Source organism: Desmodus rotundus, chromosome 7 (assembly GCF_022682495.2).
Source record: "Desmodus rotundus isolate HL8 chromosome 7, HLdesRot8A.1, whole genome shotgun sequence".
Lineage (NCBI taxonomy): Eukaryota > Metazoa > Chordata > Mammalia > Chiroptera > Phyllostomidae > Desmodus > Desmodus rotundus.
In genome coordinates this window covers 22,057,726-22,075,811 of record NC_071393.1, presented here as the reverse complement: position 1 = coordinate 22,075,811, position 18,086 = coordinate 22,057,726, and the positions used below count along the sequence as shown (strand labels likewise).

The following is an 18,086-nucleotide window of genomic DNA, read 5'->3' as shown; positions in this document are numbered from 1 at the left end:
GAAGAAAAAATAATTAAAAAGTGAGGATAGTTTAAAGACAACTTTGAGCATGCCAACATTCTCATCATGGGGCTGCTGGAGGAGAAGAGAGAGAGAGCAAGGAATTGAAAACCTAGTTGAAGAAATAATGGCGGAAAACTTCCCTAACCTGGTGAAACAAAATGAACCCAAAGAGACCCACACCAAGACACATCATAATTAAAATGCCAAAGGTTAAAGACAAAGACTCTTAAAAACAGCGAGAGAAAAGCAGGTAGTTACCGACAGGGGAGCTCTCATAAGAGTGTCAGCTGATCTCAACAGAAACTTTGCCGGCCAGCAGGGATTGGCATGAAATATTCAAAGTGATAGAGGGCAAGGACCTACAGCCAAGTCTACTCTACCCAGCAAAGCCATGATTTAGAGTTGAAGGACAGATGAAGAGCTTCCCAGAGCAGCAAAAGCTCAAAGAGTTCATCCCCACGAAACCAGTATTACGAGCAATATCAAAGGGTCTTTTTCAAGAAGAAGGAGAAGAAAACAATAAAAGATATAATAAAATGGCAATAAATAGGCGTCCATTAACAATTACTTTTAATGCAAATGGATTAAATACTCCAATTTAAACACACAGGGTGGTTGAATGATAACAAAATGAGACCCTATATATGCTGCCTACAAGAGACCCACCTCAGATCAAAAGACACACACAGACTGAAATAAAGGGATAGGAAAAGGTATTTCATGAAAATGAAAACAATAATTGAAGAGGTGGGGTAGCAATATTTATACTAGAGCAAAAAATAGACTTTAAAACAGAGGCTATACCGAGAGACAAAGAAAGACCCAGTAATTTCTTTCACTCCCGGGTGTTCACCTGAAGAAACCCAAAACACCAACTTGAAAAAAATATATATGTATCTTACATTCATTGCAGCATTATTTACAACAGCCAAGATGTGGAAGCAACCTCAGTGTCCACCAGCAGATGAGTGGAGAAAGTAGAAGTAGTGCCTATGTATAATGGAGTGTGACTGAGCCATAAAAAAGAATGAAATCTTGCATCTGTAATGACAGGGATGGACATAGAGGCTGTGAAATAAAAGACAGAAAAAGGTAAATGCCACACGTGTTCATATGTGGAATCTATGCAGCAAAATGAATGAACACGGAACAGAAACTGACTCCTAGAGAACATCTTGATGGTCGCCAGATGGGAGGGCAGTTAGGGCTCCGGGTAAAAACGGGGAGGGGATTAAGAAGCACGGACAGGAAGTCACAGAATCGTCCCGGGGACGTACAGTCCAGCAGAGGGAAGATAGTCCACAAAATTGTAGTAAGTATGTGTGGTGCCCTATGGGTACTAGACTTGCCAGGGCGATCACTCAGTACGTTCTATAACGTCTAATTACTGTGTTGTCTGCCCGAAACGTCAACTGTCATAGAAAAACAAACGTCCCATTAAAAATGGACAGTGTGCTATGAGAAACCTAACAGATACAATGAATAAAGTCTATCCCTGTGTGCTGATACTTAGGTAGCGATAATGCGCTGTGACAGTTTAAAGGACAGCTGTCGAGTAGTAACTCAGTAGATCACGTGCTGGGGTTAAAGGTGACTCCGGAATTTCCCCGCCCTGCTTCTCAGTAAATAAACAGTTGAGGAAAGACTTGGCAAAAGGAAGAAACACTCCTCCTTGTCCTCATTCTCTCAGGAAAGTGGCTCCTGTTAGCAAGTTGTTCGAGTGTTTACTTTGCTTGTCTGCTCAGCAGTGGCGTGTCAGTTCTTACCCTTGACGCAAATATGAGTTCAAATAAACCCACAAAAAAAAGTTTCACACAGATGGCCCTTGCTTCCCACGAGCGGTAACCAAAATATCCTCTCTTGTTTTTAAGAAGAGGTCAGCAAGAAAATAATGGAAAAGGCAGCGCATGAACTGAGAGCCGTGAGCGGGATAGAGTGCAATTTGCTACTCGTAGGTTTCGCAGCACGTGGCGTGGAGAAGGAAGCACTTGCTGAATTGCTGTACTATCGCTGTTTGAAAACGCCCGCACAGACCAGCCTTCCCTTGGCTGCCTTCATCTCCATCAGTTCTCCCTGTCCTTCTGCTGCCTTTTTGTAGCGAAACCCTTGAGTTCCATGCCCGCTTTCTTCTCTCCCTCCCCTCCTGTTCCGCTGTGAACCCACTGCCAGGCTTCCCTCGCATCCCCATGGAAACCCCTCTCATCAGCATCACCAGTGACCTCCGTGGTGCCTTCCCCGCGGTGTCTCGTCTCACTCCGCCTCACAGAAGTGATCGAGAGAGTTCATGACTTCTAGAAATATTTTTAAAATATTTTTCGCCCCGGCACAACCTTCTCCTAGATTTCTTCCAATTTCATTGCTGACTTCTCAGTCTCCGTTGCTCCGTTCTTCCCTCCCTGTTCAGTCTCCGAAGGCTGGAATGGCCCAAGGCTCCTAGGGGGTCTCTCGTTTTCTCTCATTTTCCGTAGAGAGAGCTCATTCAGCGCCATGGTTTTTGTAGGTCTGTCGTCTGCATTGCCAGCTCCGACTCCACAGCCCCAGGCCCCAACATGTCATTGTCAACCTTCAGTAGTCCCAGGCCACCTAACGGATATCTTAGGCTGCCCGTGGCTTAAAGCAGCACTGTTGACTAACCCCCGTCCACTGCCTCGGTCTTCCCCATTTCGGTGAACACAGCTATTATTTTTAAGCCAAAGCTATGAGCACATCTCTCTCTCACATGCTGTCCCCGAGGCTTCAGCAAATGTTTTGAGTCATATTACTTTCCACCACCCCCACAGCTGACTCCCTGGTCGAACCCACCACATTCTTCTGTCTCTCCCGAGGGATGGCATTACTCTACTTGCTGCCCTTTTTCATGCCTGCCCCGCTTCAGTCTGGTCCCTTCCAGCCAGCGACCGCTGTAAAGCGTAAATGCGATGCCGTCACCCCCCTTCCCGTAGTCCTCTCAGGGCTTGCCCCCGAGTTGCGAGTATTCCAACGTTTTCTAAATTTATTTTTCAATTACAGTTGACGTACAATAGTGGATTAGTGTCAGGTGTACAACATAGTGATTAGACACTTTATACACCTTGCGAAGTGGTCACCCCTATTGGAACCCATCCGACAGCGTACATAGTTACTACAGTGTTTTTTTACCATATTCCCTATGCTGTGCTTTACATCCCTGGGACTGTTTCCATAACTAGCAATTTGTACTTAATCCCTTTCACCTTTTCACCCAGTTCCAAAATCTTTACTGTGTCTTTCAAAGCTGGGTAGGATCTGGCCCAGTTTCCCTTCTGTGTGCTCTTTTCCTGGTTCACCCCGCTCTCGCCACCCTGGTCTGCGGATGCTCTGCAAACGTGCTAAATAACCTGCACCCCCAACACAGGCGTGCACTTGGTGTTCTCTGTTTGAACAATCCACGAGCCCGAGCCCCCATCTGAAAAAAGGGAAGAAAACCAGTAGTTCCTGTTTCATAGGGTTGCTGTGACGATGAAGTTAAGATAAAGTAAAATGGTGTCTGGCACATACTAAGCATTATGTAAATGTTAGCTATTTGTTTTTTTTTTTAATTTCTGTTTTAAGGAATGTAGAGGAGCGCACTTTCATTGTGTTGAGTTGGAGATGCTTGTGGGACATAAAACAAATGCACACAGGCTGGTGAATGTATTCCTTTGGAATGATGGCCTCTGTGTAGGAAGAGGCATCCTAACACCTGGGAAGAATGAGCAGAACTTCTCATTGTAATTTGGCGTCTAGAGATGAGTTTGCGAGTTGGGGAGATAATAATGGATTATGCTCACAACCCTATTGACTATTCAGAGTTCAGCTGTTTTTGTGGTTTAGAGTTCTTCTCTTTGACTGTTTTTCAGTGAGCCAAGACCTGGATTTTGCTCTGGAAATCTGTCCCACCCGCTTCTGTAACCTGGCGCTATGCATTCGGATCCCGGACCCTTCCACACGCTGCTCTGTGGTATTCTTCTGATTCTCTGCTCTTCCGTGAGTTCAGGTAAGAGTAGAAGAATGGTAGTGTTGTAGCTGGAGATTTTCCTCATCTTAATCTAAAACAAACAAACGAACAAAAACCTCGACTTCAGTATTTCACTGGTGGTAACGGATTCTAAAGGCACTTGTCAAATTCGTTCGACCAGCTGAATGAGTTAAAAATTCCGTGAATTTGACAGTTTAAGGGTCTCTTAGTAGTGCCGCTGGGACTTTAGCCGGCCTTCCCATCAGTGGCCTTGAAACTTACTCTCTCTGTTGTCTTAAAAGTAATTATTTTCCAATTGCGCCTTTTTCAGTAAGAAGATAGGTTTCAAATTTCGGAATTTGGACGTTAAAACAGGAATAAAATGCTGACTGCATACGAACACAGAGAAGTTTTAGAATCAGCGTGTAACAATATGCAACCTGGACGGAGAGAGTTGGGTTCAATGCTAGGACTCTGGTGACCTTGTCTAGCGTATCAGCTCCCTCTCCGGGTTGCCGCCCAGCTGCCCTGTGTCTGTTGTTAAGTGCGCGTGCCAAGGCTGAGCCTAACAGTGGTCCGCATGCATTTCTTTTTCTTCTAGGGTTTTGTGAAGATTTATCTGTCATACACAAGTGCGTTGATGTTTGTTCACTAAGTGATAGTTGTTTTCCTCTGCTAAGTGTGCTATGCAACTGTATTACATTTAGTACGGGGAAATTGATGTTGTGGTTTTATTTGTTTGTTTATTTTTGCTAAACAACCACCTCAGATTTACTCAGGAGAGGCACTTTCCTGAATCTTCATTTCTGATAAAATGTCCTGTAAAAGTAGAATTAATGATTTATTGATTTCTTTACAAAAGTATTTTATTATGCCAGAGTAACAGCATTCCTGTCCTCTATTTTGGGTGGAAGACAGGGCTCTGTTTTGATACTTAAGTACAAGACTCCACCTCCCCACCCCCCCACTAAGTTCCTAAAGGAACAGACATAACAAATGAAATTCTTCCAAATACCAAATGAAGATAGTCAGGTTGATACCCCGTTGAGCCTTCTAGCCCAAAATAAGGATAGACTTCATAGTTCCGTGCGGCTTCCTAACTTTCTCCTTCCGCTTCCTTAAATGTTGAACGTGACTTCATGTTAAAGGGAAGTGTTGAAGTAACACCATAGGCTTGTCTGTCAAACCCCTTGCTCTTGAAAGTCCAGCCCCGTTGGTTACAGGGGAGGGAATTATTTGTGGTTTGAAAGGCATCTCCACTTTGCCAGATTCTTAACTTTCTTTTTAAAAGCCCCTCCCTTACATGAGCAACTTGCCATTTCTCATTTATGTCATAAGGATTCTTACCTGTTCTACCCTAATTGTTAAGTCCTAGGTTATTAACACGTTGCCTCTTTTTCTTCCAAAAATTGACTTCGAAGACTTCCTGGAACTTACACATGCATTAAGAACCATAACATATATAGATCAAGTAAGGGATTGTCTGTAGTTACACAGACTGAGATGAGACGTATTTCATGTATTTTCTTTCTCGTTCTCCCCTTCCTCTGCACACGGGGAATGTTCCCTTGTAGACTTGGCACCTCATTTTGTTTCTGAGCCACTGCCTGCTGTCCAGAAACTTGGGGGACCTGTAGTTCTGCATTGCTCTGCTAAACCTGTGACTGCTCACATCACGTGGTTGCGTAATGGAAAGAGATTGGAGAGACACTCGGAACAGATTAAGATTCATCAGGGGACCTTGACGATTCTTTCTCTCAACCCCTCCCTTTTGGGTGACTACCAGTGCGTTGCCAACAATAGCGTCGGCGCCGTTGTGAGTGGCCCTGCCACAGTATCCATTGCAGGTGAGTGTCATTTTGTCCCTGGTACGTACGGGGCTTCCTGGAGTTGCTGGCCGTACTTGCATTTTGGGTAGTGGGAAGACGCACAGGAGCTCCCATCCCAGCCTGACTCTTGCTCTGTGTTTACCTGGGGGAGTGTACTTGAACCTCCGGGGGGCCCAGCCTAGTTGTCTTCATCTGCAACAAGGGTGTGGAAGCGATTTTTGTTTTTTTTTTACACAAGACAGTTTTCTAAAGGGAATTCTGAATTTTTTTCAGGGGGGGGGGAGGTGTTAGCATTTGAAAGTCCTTAATAGGAGCAGCAACAAGAAAGCTATTGTCTACTTTGACACTCAGTGATTTTATGCAGTCCTTTATCTTTCTTTCACATCTAATTGTTTTATTTGCCTGATTACGGAGTGCTTTTAATTTATGTAATTGAAACCAGGCTAAAGAAACAGGAAAATAATAACTGACTGTAAGGAAAGGAATGTTGAGTGTCGAGCTTGGGGAAAATCTGGCTTCGCGGTTTTCTCAGTGCGTTTGAGCCATCTGCCTTTCAGACGGTGACGGCTTCCAGCCCTGGAAACGTCTTCGTAAGGGCGCCCCTATTGACAGAGCAGGTCTGGATTCCCCAGGAGTGGCGAGTTTGTCATAACTGAGAAGAGTAAATGTTTTTGTAGAGCTGTGACCCATGGACAGCTCCGAGGCACGCGCTGGAGGGCTGGATTCCCGGCGGCAGGCTGCCGGCTGCTGTGGGCCCTGGAGAGGATAGAGCCCTTCCGCGCAGGCTCCTCTGCAGGGAACCTAACCGAGGGGAATGGAGACTGCGTTAGCGTTTGCAGAAGAGTCCAGTGACACACAGCTTTGTTTTCGAGGTCCTGGGTTCGTCCTCAAAAGCCTTCATATGGAACATGAGTTCAGATAGAACAGTGACGTGTAGGGGAAGTCAGTGTTGATGAGGGACTGGGCTGAAAAGGGCTGATCCGGACAGGAGGGGAACAGTTACGCCTTATAGCTCCCCCTCATGTGTTCAGAGCAGCTGGCTTTTCTCCAGCTCTCCCGGAGAAGGGTGCCATGACTTGGCTCCCACCCTGAACCATGCACCCCTCCCCCGGCCGCCTTTAGAGATAAGAAGTCCCCTGCCTGTGAAGTGGGATTGGCTGCCACAGACAGCCAAGTCGCAGATGGTTTTTTTCCAGTTTTTAAATTTCCTTCAGGAAAGAGAGCTCGAATTTACATTTGTCTCTTTCTCTATTTATTTATTTTAGTTCTCGGTGATTTTGATTCATCCGCAAAGCATGTTATTACAGCGGAAGAAAAAAGGACCGGTTTCGTTGGCTGCCAGGTACCAGCCAGCATCCCCAAAGCCGAGGTGCGCTACAAAATCCGGGGCAGATGGCTGAGACACTCCACAGGTGAGAGCTTTGAGGAACAGCCTCTGGCACCCACAGGTCAGAGGTTCCTGAAAGGGCCTCCTATGAAGCTCCGTGTACTGGGGCTTGCGGATACCAGAATCCGCAAGACACGTGTTGTCCGCTCTCAGAAATCAAGGGCAGGAGACTAGCGGACGTGGTTACGTTACAGAAAGGGTTGCGGGCCACGCTCCGGTGCTCACCCTCTCAACTCACTGGGTCTCTGCTCAGACGGACTTTCCTCTGAGGACACGGCCCCCGGGGCCCTTTCTAACCTAATCAGCCTGCTGCCCTCTGTGCTCTGCCTTCGGCTTCATTCCCCCAGCATTGTGTCAGACGACGTTCTGTTTGCCGCTTGCCCTTCCTCTGCCACCCGCGTCCCAGCACTGGAGCGTCAGCAGTACCTTCCTCTGCATTCTTCGTTGTGCCTGGGCCATCGCTGGCAGAAAATAGTCAGAACGTACTTGTTGAGAAAAAATGGGTGGCTAGACAAGGCAGAATGCCGGGTGACGGACGAGCGTGACAGGTGCAGGTCACTGTGTCCTCGTCTGACTCCGCCCAACCTGCCGTCAGCTCTCAGCCGGCGACCTGGGGCCAGGTGTGGCCGTCGGGCTGGGTTTTGTTACTCTAGTACCACCGGCTTCTTTGTTGCCTTGACTTCCCCTTTCCTTCGGTTCAGTGATCTCTCCCTCAATTGCTTATTTGCTGCTAGTCTGATGTCTGAATGTAAAGCATAACTATCAAAGTTGATTAGTTTTCACGGGTGTCCTTTGTAAAGAGGGAGGCTTGACTGCATTCCCTTCGTTCCTCAGAGAACTACGTAATCCTCCCGTCGGGAAATCTTCAGATTTTGAATGTGTCCACGGAGGACAAGGGATCATATAAATGTGCAGCTTTTAACCCCGTCACGCATGAGTTGAAAGTCGAACCCACTGGCCGAAAGCTCCTTGTGAGTCGTAAGTATTTGGGACAATAATGGTAACTAGGGAGAGTCCTCGGAAGCATTCCTCATAACGAGTTGAAAAATGAGAGTTCATTTTTGTTTTTGATCGTATTTGTTTATCATAGGAAAGTCTTACAAAAATTAAATACATAATGTATTATAGAATGGTACTGTACATGTTTTAAAAATGTAATGATTTGCCAGAGGAGAATTTGGGTCAAGATCACAGAGTGAAATGCACGTGGAGAACTTTGCCCTTCGCTCAAATGAGAGTAAACTACAGTGACAATATGACTTGGTATCCGTGGTGATCAAGTTTGTGGCTCACTGGGAATTAGGAAAATACACACCTCTGTTCGCTTTCCTACCTGATGGTTAGATGGCGGTAGTTGAGCGGAGGTGGCGCCAGTGGCCAAAGCTTGGCGAAGCGCTGGCTCGTGTCCTTGTCGAGAAGTCTGCATTTCTAAACTGCTCATTCGGAAGTAGCCCTGAAGTATTGCAGACCCTCTTGATTGTAATTCTCTATTAAAAATGATTTAGCTACCAAACAGAACCTGTGAGTGTGAAGAAGAATACATGGGAACATGGGAGAGCTCATAGATTTGCTAAGGACGAGATTGGACATGATAGTAATTTTTTGCTCTCTCTTCTTTTTCCAGGCCCTTCTTCAGACGATTTTCACATTCTCCACCCCACCCTTCCGCAGGCACTAGCCGTGCTCTCTCATAGCCCTGTGACCCTGGAGTGTGTGGTGAGTGGGGTCCCCACTTCTCAAGTGCGCTGGCTCAAGGACGGTCGGGACACCGTGGCAGGAAGCAACTGGAGGAGGTTGGACTCTCATCTCGCCACGGATGGCATTGACCCCGCAGACGCCGGAAATTATTCCTGTGTAGTGGGAAGCACGTCTGGAGACACGAAATACGTGACTTACACGGTCGACGTGCTCGGTAAGATGTTGCGCAGTAAACGTCTTCCCGTCCTTGAACTGAGGTTCGAGCAGAGGGTCTGCCTGTCAGCTGGGTATGAAGCGAGGGCTGTGAAGAAACACCCTCACCCGTAGGCAGAGCAGGCTCCCTATTCCTCACCGACGGTTGAATTAGACGGTATTCCCGGGTGTCACAGAACGTTTCACCCGGGGCGTTCTTGGGGGCCTCACCCCAGCCTGGTTACATAGTGCAGAGCTTGTTTTTCTTCATGACCCGGAGGAAGGAAACTGGAATTCAGTGGGATGGAAGGTTCTGGGCTGTTGGCAGGTGTCGTCTCCAGCAGTAGTAACTAAGGCAGGGACTGACTAGAACATGGCATCTCACAAAGAAATCTACTTCACTTCACTTTCCCTTTTGGAAAGCCGTCACTATATCCGGCTTGTAGAATTGGCATTGTTGTCACCTGCATTTCTACAGCTGCTCTCTATGCCAAAGCTGTTCCTCCCTTCCAGCTGCCTATCTCTCTCTCGTGTGTAGTTGCAGAGAACGTTTTTCTTTATTAAAACAGGCTTTCATGAGAACCAGCAAAAACAGATAGTAAGTGGTCTCCCAGTTAATACAGTTTTTGTAAAGCTGCACGTGTTTAATTGCAACAAGGGCCCGATGCAGGTTACACGGGAATGAAGTGTTCGGCAATGGGCTTTAAAGCTTAATGAACACTAGGCCTAGAGTAACATGCATAGCTACTTAGCGTGGGCGTATGTTGCAGTGTCGATAAAGGATTTGCTTCGTCCAGGCAGAAAGCCCACTTGATGGACAGAACAGAAGTGTTTCTGCCCAGTGTCCACCTAACCTCAGAGCAGAATTGACCGTAAAAGAACTTCACTTCTGAATAAGGTTTTCTTCTGTTTTGGCTCTCGTGTAGTATGAAATCCAGGGAAACTATTACTTTATTTCAAACAAATCACCTGAAACGAATGCTAAGAAAAGCCCCAAATTAGAAACTGTGTGTGTGTGTGTATTTGTGTGTGTTCAGGGAATTAAGTGGGTGGAGAGTTCTATAAAAAGAGGTTACAACGTATTAGTAACATATGGTTTGTCGTGTTAAAGGAAAGTTAAAATACATTTCTAATTTTTTTTCTTGACCACAGCAGATGGGAGAATGCGAGTAAACAGTACACTTTGGTTTTAACTCGTTACTGGGAGATAGAGAAGATTTTATGTGACTCGTGTGGCAACGTGTGGTTTGTTTCCAGAACAGGCTTCCATTTCTAAAGGACTGCAGGACCAGACCGTGTCTCTGGGCGCCACCGTGCAGTTCACGTGTGAGGTTCGTGGGAACCCGCCCCCCACCCGCACCTGGCTTCACAACGCACGGCCAGTCCGCCCTTCCCCACGGCATGTCACCAAAGAGGGCGGATTGAAAATCACTGACGTCACCGTGGAAGACTCTGGCCTGTATCAGTGCATAGCGGATAATGGAATTGGCTTCATGCAGTCTACTGGGAGACTCGAGATTAAAAAAGGTAGCCTCTAGATCACGTAATTAACTGTAGGAAAGTTTACTTTACAGATAGGCTTTTGTTGTGGTTAAAAGGTAACTAAAGGGAACGATCCTATCACCATGATAGAGCTGTCTTCATGTTCCCTGGTCCCTTCTCAATGCAGAAACAGCCTTATTTAATCAAGCTCATTAAAAAATTTTTTAAAAATATTTTTCAATATACTGTATATTGAAAAGGTAATAGGGTAAAAGTTTCTCATTCCATGAAGAAACAGCCTTATTTAATCAAGCTCATTTGAAAAAGTTTTAAAAAATAGTTTTGAATACACGGTGTATTGAAAAGGCAGGTGGTGAAAGTCTCTCGCTCCCGTGCCCCAGCCAGCCGATCTCTCTTTAGAACCAGCGAGTGGCATCGGTTTCCGAGTGTCCTCGCACGTCACACCCACGATGCCCGCACCACGCAGCTGGCAAAGGGCAGCGTCTGGCGTGTACAGAGAGCTCTGCCCCGTTGCAGGAAGGATAGGTCCCAATAGAAAAAGGGACAAAAGGCATTGCACAAAGGAGGGGAGTACGTGACATGCAGACTCGTGGAAAGGCGTTCAGCGTCCTTAGTGCCCAGGGACATGCAGCTTAGGACTGGTGAGATGGCAGTGAGCACGTGAGGGTTTGGCAAAATTCCGAAATCTGACAGCAGCGAGTGTTGGTTGGTGCGTCAAACATCGGAAGCAGGACTAGGGAAAAAGAAAGCCACGCTGCAGAGAATGTCTTTTGTCATCAATACTCCATTGTAGGCGTCCTTAAAAATAGCCCTGGGGAGTACCTGGGACCAAAAGCAGGGAGCTGGTGCCACTTTCAGAAACAAAAACGTTTTCTGTGCACACGGTAAGAAGTATCTTTATCAACTTTGACTCAGAACAGGGTTTTCTCCCAGGATTTTATAATCAGGTCCCCTTCCCCGCACCCTAGGAACTGAGAATTTTCATGAAAAGATACCTAGTGTTCTCCTACTTCATGCCTTTTTCATGTCAAAGTCTGAGGTTTTAGCTCCACACGTTCTACACTTACAGCGGCCAGATGTGCATAGGGTACCTACTGCAGGGGTCTCAGCAGATTATGTCCATTCCCTTCTTTCTGAGAGACGGAAAGTCGGTGTGGGGAATGTCTCGGCGTTCCTAACTGCGAAAACTCCTAACGGCGGCGTCCCCTGGTGCGGGTTGAGGACTGACGAGGAGGGAGTTGGCCGTGCTCCAAGCGTCACCGTCCTCATGGCTGTGTCATTCCTTGAGCGTGACGTCGCGAACGTGCATTTCAGTGAATGGTCACGTTCTTCACACTATCCTGCGTGTAAAACACTTGTGTGGAGACACATGTACAAAAGACGTTTCTGCCTGCGTCTGGTGCCCGACATCGGGAGCATTTGCACACGAGGGCGAAATTACTTTGCATCATAGACACTGATGTTCTTAACTCTTTGTATGTGAATGCCTTTTTAACAGACGGTGGACTCGAGCCGGTCATAATTACAGCACCAGCGAGTGCCCAGGTGGTGGATGGAGACTTCGTGACTTTGGCCTGTAACGCCACTGGAGTGCCGGTTCCCGTCATCCGTTGGTACGATAGGCATGGGTTGATAACCAGCCATCCGTCTCAAGTCCTTAGATCTAAATCCCGGAAACCACACTCACCAAGACCTGGGGGCTTTGACCTGGAGCCTGTCCACTTCGTGGTGTCCCGAGCGGGCTCAAGCTCCCTGTACATCCGGGCCGTCACTCAGGAGCATGCTGGGAAGTACACCTGCGAAGCTGCGAATGAGCACGGCACCGCGCAGTCTGAGGCTGTGCTCACAGTTGGTGAGTTGCCGTTAGTATTCTCCCCAGGTAAATAGTTGTCTGTGATCATGGGGGATAAAGTACTTTAAAGTATTATTTTACTGAATCCAGAAATCTCTAAAGACATATTTTTTCCCAGTGAGTGATGTGTAGAACCATCGTTTTTGGTATTTGGCCTTAATGTGAACTGCTCGAACCTTGGTCTCCATTTCTGATGTGTTTGCTAAGCTTGTAGTTGTCCTATAGACGCTCGCATTTGGGAAGCCCAAGGTACGACGTGTGGGGAGGCACTAACTTTCCTGGCCCCTCAAGGTTCTTCTGGCTGGCCTGATAATCAGATAGGCATGAGACAGATTAGCAGGAGAAAATAACCAAATTTAATACATACCTATGTCCGGGAACCGCTCATACATGAGCGAGCCAGAGACCGCGCGTGCAGGGGAGGTTCAGAGAGAGAGAGAGGGAACGTGGGCATTTAAGACATCCTGAGCCAGGGGTGTGGCCAGGTGCCGTGGAGGCTTCAGAAAGTCATGGCAGGATAAGAAGAGCAGACCTGTAGTATTGGGTTGGCCAAAAACTCTGTTACGTTTTTTCCATAAAATAAAAGACACATTTTTCATTTCCACCAATAACTTTGTTGATTTGGACATTTTGATAGGGCTGTCTCCTGCTGTCGGCTTCCAGTAGGTAGAGGCCCGGGTGCCGCCAAACATCTTCCAGTGCGTGAGACAGCCCCACAGCAAAGAATCGTTTGGCCAGAATGTCACCAGTGCCAAGAGGCTTTGCAAACCACTTGTGACACGTCCGATCAGTCACAGCACCTTCTCCACACACGGCACAAATGTTTTTGTTGTTGTCGCACTTCAGTTGCGTTTTGGCCTTTCTGAAATAATAAGGCGTAATACACTGAAAGTGTGGTGTATCTTCTTCCATCTCCAGTATTGAAACGGCTGTGATACGTTTTTTTTTAAATGCACGCTGACATGACAGCTGTCACAATACAGTCTAACAAAATTGTTTCAAATCAAGTTAAAGACAACTAAGCACTACTAGAACCATCGTATGGAAAAAACATAACGGACTTATTGGCCAACCCGATACACAGAAGTGTGCCCTGCCCTGCAGGCTGGTCAGAAGAAGTCATCTCTGATAATCTCTTCAGGCAAGGCCTCTAATTCAGGTTCTTCTAGGGAGTTAAGGTGGGGGGCAGTGGTTTCCCTTGAGCCTGCGGCTAAAGCTGCCTTGAGCTCCCAGCAATACCACAGAGGCACGTCTTAGAGTGACTCACCCTGGACCCCCACAGGCCGATCTTTGTGTTTAAGGCTTTTGGTTTTCTAAGCTACTGAAAATGTTCCTGCAGCCATTTTTAAGGCGAGCCCTCGATGAGTACAATGCCCGCAGCCTGCCGGGCTGGCTTTCCGGAAGAGTGTAGAGTCACTGGGCTGTGAGACCACACCTGCGCGTTTCCCCATCTTACCCGGGAATTTCTCTAAGGGGCTGTGTGACAGTAATTCTTTATATTTACGCGCTGTTTGGGTGATGATGACTTAAAGACATTCTATAGTTTTTGAAGCACCAGTAGTAGAATTTTAATATCACTGGAATCAATTCAAATTTGACTAAATGCGAATCCCAGCCGCACGTCGGTGGTACATAGAGAAGCGTGCCGAGCAAGTAGTCACCGGAGTGGAGATCGCCACCAGATTGTCCTGTGAGAGTAAGACTGCCATAGAGCCGTGCTGCCCTTCCTCTCGGCCACGGAGGCTCCTGCGCTGGGCCTCTGCCTTCGAGGGCTTCGTGCGGCCCTTTCTGCCGGGGTCCTCCGGTCCCACAGGTCCGTGGGGTCACGGGGCTGTGCTTGCCCAGTGACCGGTGACCGCGTTCCTCCTCCTGTACCCCGGGGCTGGGGCTTCAGAACCCCCTGGTTTAGTTAGTACACAGGCTGACCCCACACAGGCCTTCTCCCTGGTCCGGCCTGCAGCGTGTGGGCCACACCACCGGTGCACAGGCGCCCTCAGCCCGAGGAGTGGCCACGCGCTCTGTTGCAGAGGGGTGACAGTGAAGTGGGCAGAGGGCGGGTGTGCACACTGCACTGGTCTTTCCATTTGCACGCACACAAGGACCCTAGCGCTGGATGAGGCTGGAGGGAGGAAGAGGAGAGGAGAAGGCCAGGGACTCCGTTTACACTCTTGTGCCACTTACTCTGTGAACGCCAGAGGTGGTCATGGCGTGGAGTCGAAGCACACAGGCTGTGTTTGAATGTGGCTGTGCCACTCAGGGGCTTCGTGCGCCAGGGCAGGTCACTAAACACGTCTGTGCTTGTCGTCTCCTCTGCGTAACAGGTGCAGCGAAGGGGCCCCCCTCATGGGGCCGATGGGAGAACTCAAGGAGTTAATACATGTGAAGTGCTTAGAGTGGCGTCTAGCAACAGAAATCCTTCAATAAATACTGAGTCCTAGGTTAAATTGTAATTATCCACGTGGTGATTAAGGAAGGAAGAAATAGTTACTGATTTTAGAAACCTTAGGAATCTTCAAAAAAAGGTAGTTGAGTGCTGTGTAAGTTTATACGTATGTGTGAATATGCGTGCGTGTGCATTCATGTGTCTGTTCTGCTAAGCGAAAGGAAGAGCGGCTCCACACAGGATCCTTCGCTGTCTGAGGCAGGTGTCGTGCAGGCGCCGCGTGGGTGGTACTCAGCGGAAGGGACTCCTTCATGTGAACGCAGGGTAGAGGGAGCTGTAGAGGTCATGGTCGTAGCTGAGGAAGCCAGATATTTTGTCTAAATGCCTCGCTTTAACCATGACCTGAGGCCCCTAGAAGATGTGTAAACTATCTTGTTTAGATTGGATCTTCTTAGGCCTTCCACATCCGCCCTTCAGGATTCTACGTCTTGCTAAATACCATGTTTCTGTATAGTAGCCCCGTCGCCTACACCCTACCTAATTTAGAAACTGAGGCGTGTGGCATTTAAACTCTTGCACAGCCGGACACCTCTTCCCAGCGGTGACCTGCCCAGAGGACCCGCAGCTGTGGTAAAGAAGAAGGTCCTTCTCCACTACCCTGAGCATGGCTCGTGACCTGGGCCCCTCGAGTCCGTCCCGGCCCAGCAGGCACCAGCGCCCACCCTTGACATCAGCCCACATTCTGACTCACGAGATAAACACGGCTGTTTCAGAAGCACTATTTTGAAGTCCCACTGAACCTAATTAGCTTTCTATATTATTTTCCCACTGGCTTCTCGTTTTCTTTGATGGAGGATGCTTCTGGGACAACTTTTCTGTCTTTTACACAAACAGAGAGCTGACCTTACACTGTCAGTCCTGTTTTTGTTGGTTTTCTACTAAACTGCAATAGTTGTCCCCCAAACACACCCTCTCCTTTTATCAGAAATCTGAATTCGCTGGGGAAAGAAACTCTAACATGGTTTCCTGTGCTCCCTTCCTCCCCAAAAGTCGTCGGAAAAGGAGACGTTTGGTCAGTGCCGACAGTGCTTTCGAGAGCCCAGGCTGCCCGTCCTGAAGTTCTTTGTGCTGGAGATACATCTGCTCTTGTATGTCATTCTCTCGCTTTTCCACAGCCGCGCGGCTGACGCTCGCCTGCCAGCTGTAGTCACTTAGCCCCAGAACCCTAATTTCTTGCTAAGTGGGAGTACTGTTACTATCTAAGAATGTCGTTTTGAGAATTAAATGAGACTGTATGTGTACTAATATCTCGCACGATGCCTGGCGCATACGTACCCAGTGACTTTTTGATATACACAACCTATTGGGTATTTCAGTGCAGATAAATCGTTTTTACCTTCCTCTGTGTATTCCACACGCTTCTAGTAGTAAGTAAGTATCGAGGCTGTCTGCGTTTTCTTTCTAGATTGGCAGTGTTTTTTTAACCTTCTTCAGTTTTGCCCGGGTACAGGCCTTGTTTGGAAACAAGTCAATTCCTTTTTCTCTGCTGGTTTTGTCTCACGTCTTCCCTCTTCTCGAGCGGAGATTGTTCTCCATGTGTAAGATAGGTGCACTGGTTAGCTGTCTCTGAGTACCTGCCCCCACAGCTTAAAGACACAGAATAGCAGCCGCTTTACTCTCCCTTCCAGTCCCGTGGGTCACCCAGTGCAGCTGGGCGCTCTGCTGGCCTTACTTGGGGTCCCTCGTGCCGTTGTAATCAGATGGCACCAGGGCTGGGACATTCGGAGTGGCTCCACTCCCGTGCGCGGCACCTCTGTGAGGACCGGAACCACCCCCGACTCCTCTCTCTGTCTCTGTGCATGTAGCGAGTCTCCCACAGGGCTGGCTGGGACGTGTGTGAGGCAGCACAAATGCAGAAGGGCCAGGTCGTCTTCATGTTTGTGCCTGGGAGAGCACAGCCTCACCTCTCCCTTCCGCTGGTTGGGGCCAGTCACAGGGCCAGCCCGCACTCAGCATGGGGGCGGGGGGGACTGTCCAGGGGAGTGCATCATGAGAGGTGTCCCTGGAGACCGGCTACCTGGTAGGTAGGGCGTAGCTTCCTTGTCCCGCGGGGTTGCAGCTCCTGGTGTTGCACGTACCAACAGAGTCCAAGCGCCGCGTTCTCCACCTAAAATCTTCTGAGGCTGAGCCAGCAAGTTGTAAAAGACGAGGGATGCTAGTGTAGAGCAAGGAAGAAATGGCGTCCTTTAAACCACGGCACTACTGCATCACCTAATTGATTTTCTACGCAACTAATTTGCTCCTTCTTGATTACGAGGCAGCCACTGGAGGTTAGACGTTTCCATGAATCGTACATTGAAATGTACCTGCTTTTACCTTCTCGGGCTCAAATTGTATCAGTGTGCGCAGGCGGTTAGGTAGCTGTGTGGCAGACACCAAAATAATGCGTTTCTTCAAGCTGTCTCCCCTCTTTCTCTCTCTGTCTCCCTGCCCCCCTTTCTCTGCAGTTCCTTTTGAAACCAGTACAAAATCAGGAACAGTCACACCTTCTGATGCCACCCTGAATGCTAAAAGAGGTGGTTTGGCAACTGAATTGCTGAGCTCGGTCCCGGTGAAGGAGCCTTCCAGTGCAGTGGAGTCGCCATCAGAGAAAAACGCTAGCGGCGCCTCAGTCCCCGACGCCCCCATCATTCTGAGCCCCCCACAGACCCCCACGCCAGACACGTACAGCCTGGTCTGGAGGGCGGGGAAGGATGGCGGGCTGCCCATCAACGCCTACTTTGTGAAGTATCGAAAGGTAATGTTTCTACACCCCCACAGCGTGTAGCATATACTTACTGTCTTACTTCGGAGGAGTGGAAGGAGAGAGAGCAAGATGTTTCAGGAGGGCGAGTTAGGGAGAAATACCGCAGCTGGATTTACAAGCGTAGAAAAGTATTAAGAATGATATATAAACCATTTCCCCCCAAATTGGGATTCTAAGAACCTGGTAACTTCTCCACATTTTTTTATCAGACATTTTATTTATACCTCTTGGGTATAAAGCTGTATAAACTACTTCAAAAAAAAGTCAGTCCCCCCTCTACCATAGTAGTATACAGTTTATTTACCAAATAAAGCGTTTTCTTACTGAAAACCACTTTTTGAACAAAGTCCTCTGGTATGAGCCCCGACAATTCTTTGCTTTTCACGTTGTCTTCTCAATAGTATTAGAATCTTACATTGTCTGGTTCTCTATTATGGTGAACTTTGGTCCCCACGGCTGATTTTTCAGCTGTTTTCCA

At 47.9% G+C, this 18,086-nt stretch overlaps 1 protein-coding gene across 4 annotated transcripts in view; it reads left to right on the top strand.

Moving 5' to 3' along the window:
* CDON (cell adhesion associated, oncogene regulated) overlaps positions 1 to 18,086 on the top strand; it is a 90,810-nt gene that overhangs the window by 33,896 nt on the left and 38,828 nt on the right. For all 4 annotated transcript variants that reach the window (XM_045192763.3, XM_053928108.1, XM_053928107.1 and 1 more), the window contains exons 2-9: positions 3,861 to 3,997; positions 5,533 to 5,805; positions 7,053 to 7,199; positions 8,009 to 8,152; positions 8,799 to 9,086; positions 10,322 to 10,591; positions 12,066 to 12,419; positions 17,310 to 17,599. In XM_045192763.3, coding sequence (XP_045048698.2) covers positions 3,922 to 3,997; positions 5,533 to 5,805; positions 7,053 to 7,199; positions 8,009 to 8,152; positions 8,799 to 9,086; positions 10,322 to 10,591; positions 12,066 to 12,419; positions 17,310 to 17,599 — 1,842 coding nt within the window. In that variant the 5' untranslated portion in view covers positions 3,861 to 3,921. The remainder of the gene's footprint in view (positions 1 to 3,860; positions 3,998 to 5,532; positions 5,806 to 7,052; positions 7,200 to 8,008; positions 8,153 to 8,798; positions 9,087 to 10,321; positions 10,592 to 12,065; positions 12,420 to 17,309; positions 17,600 to 18,086) is intronic.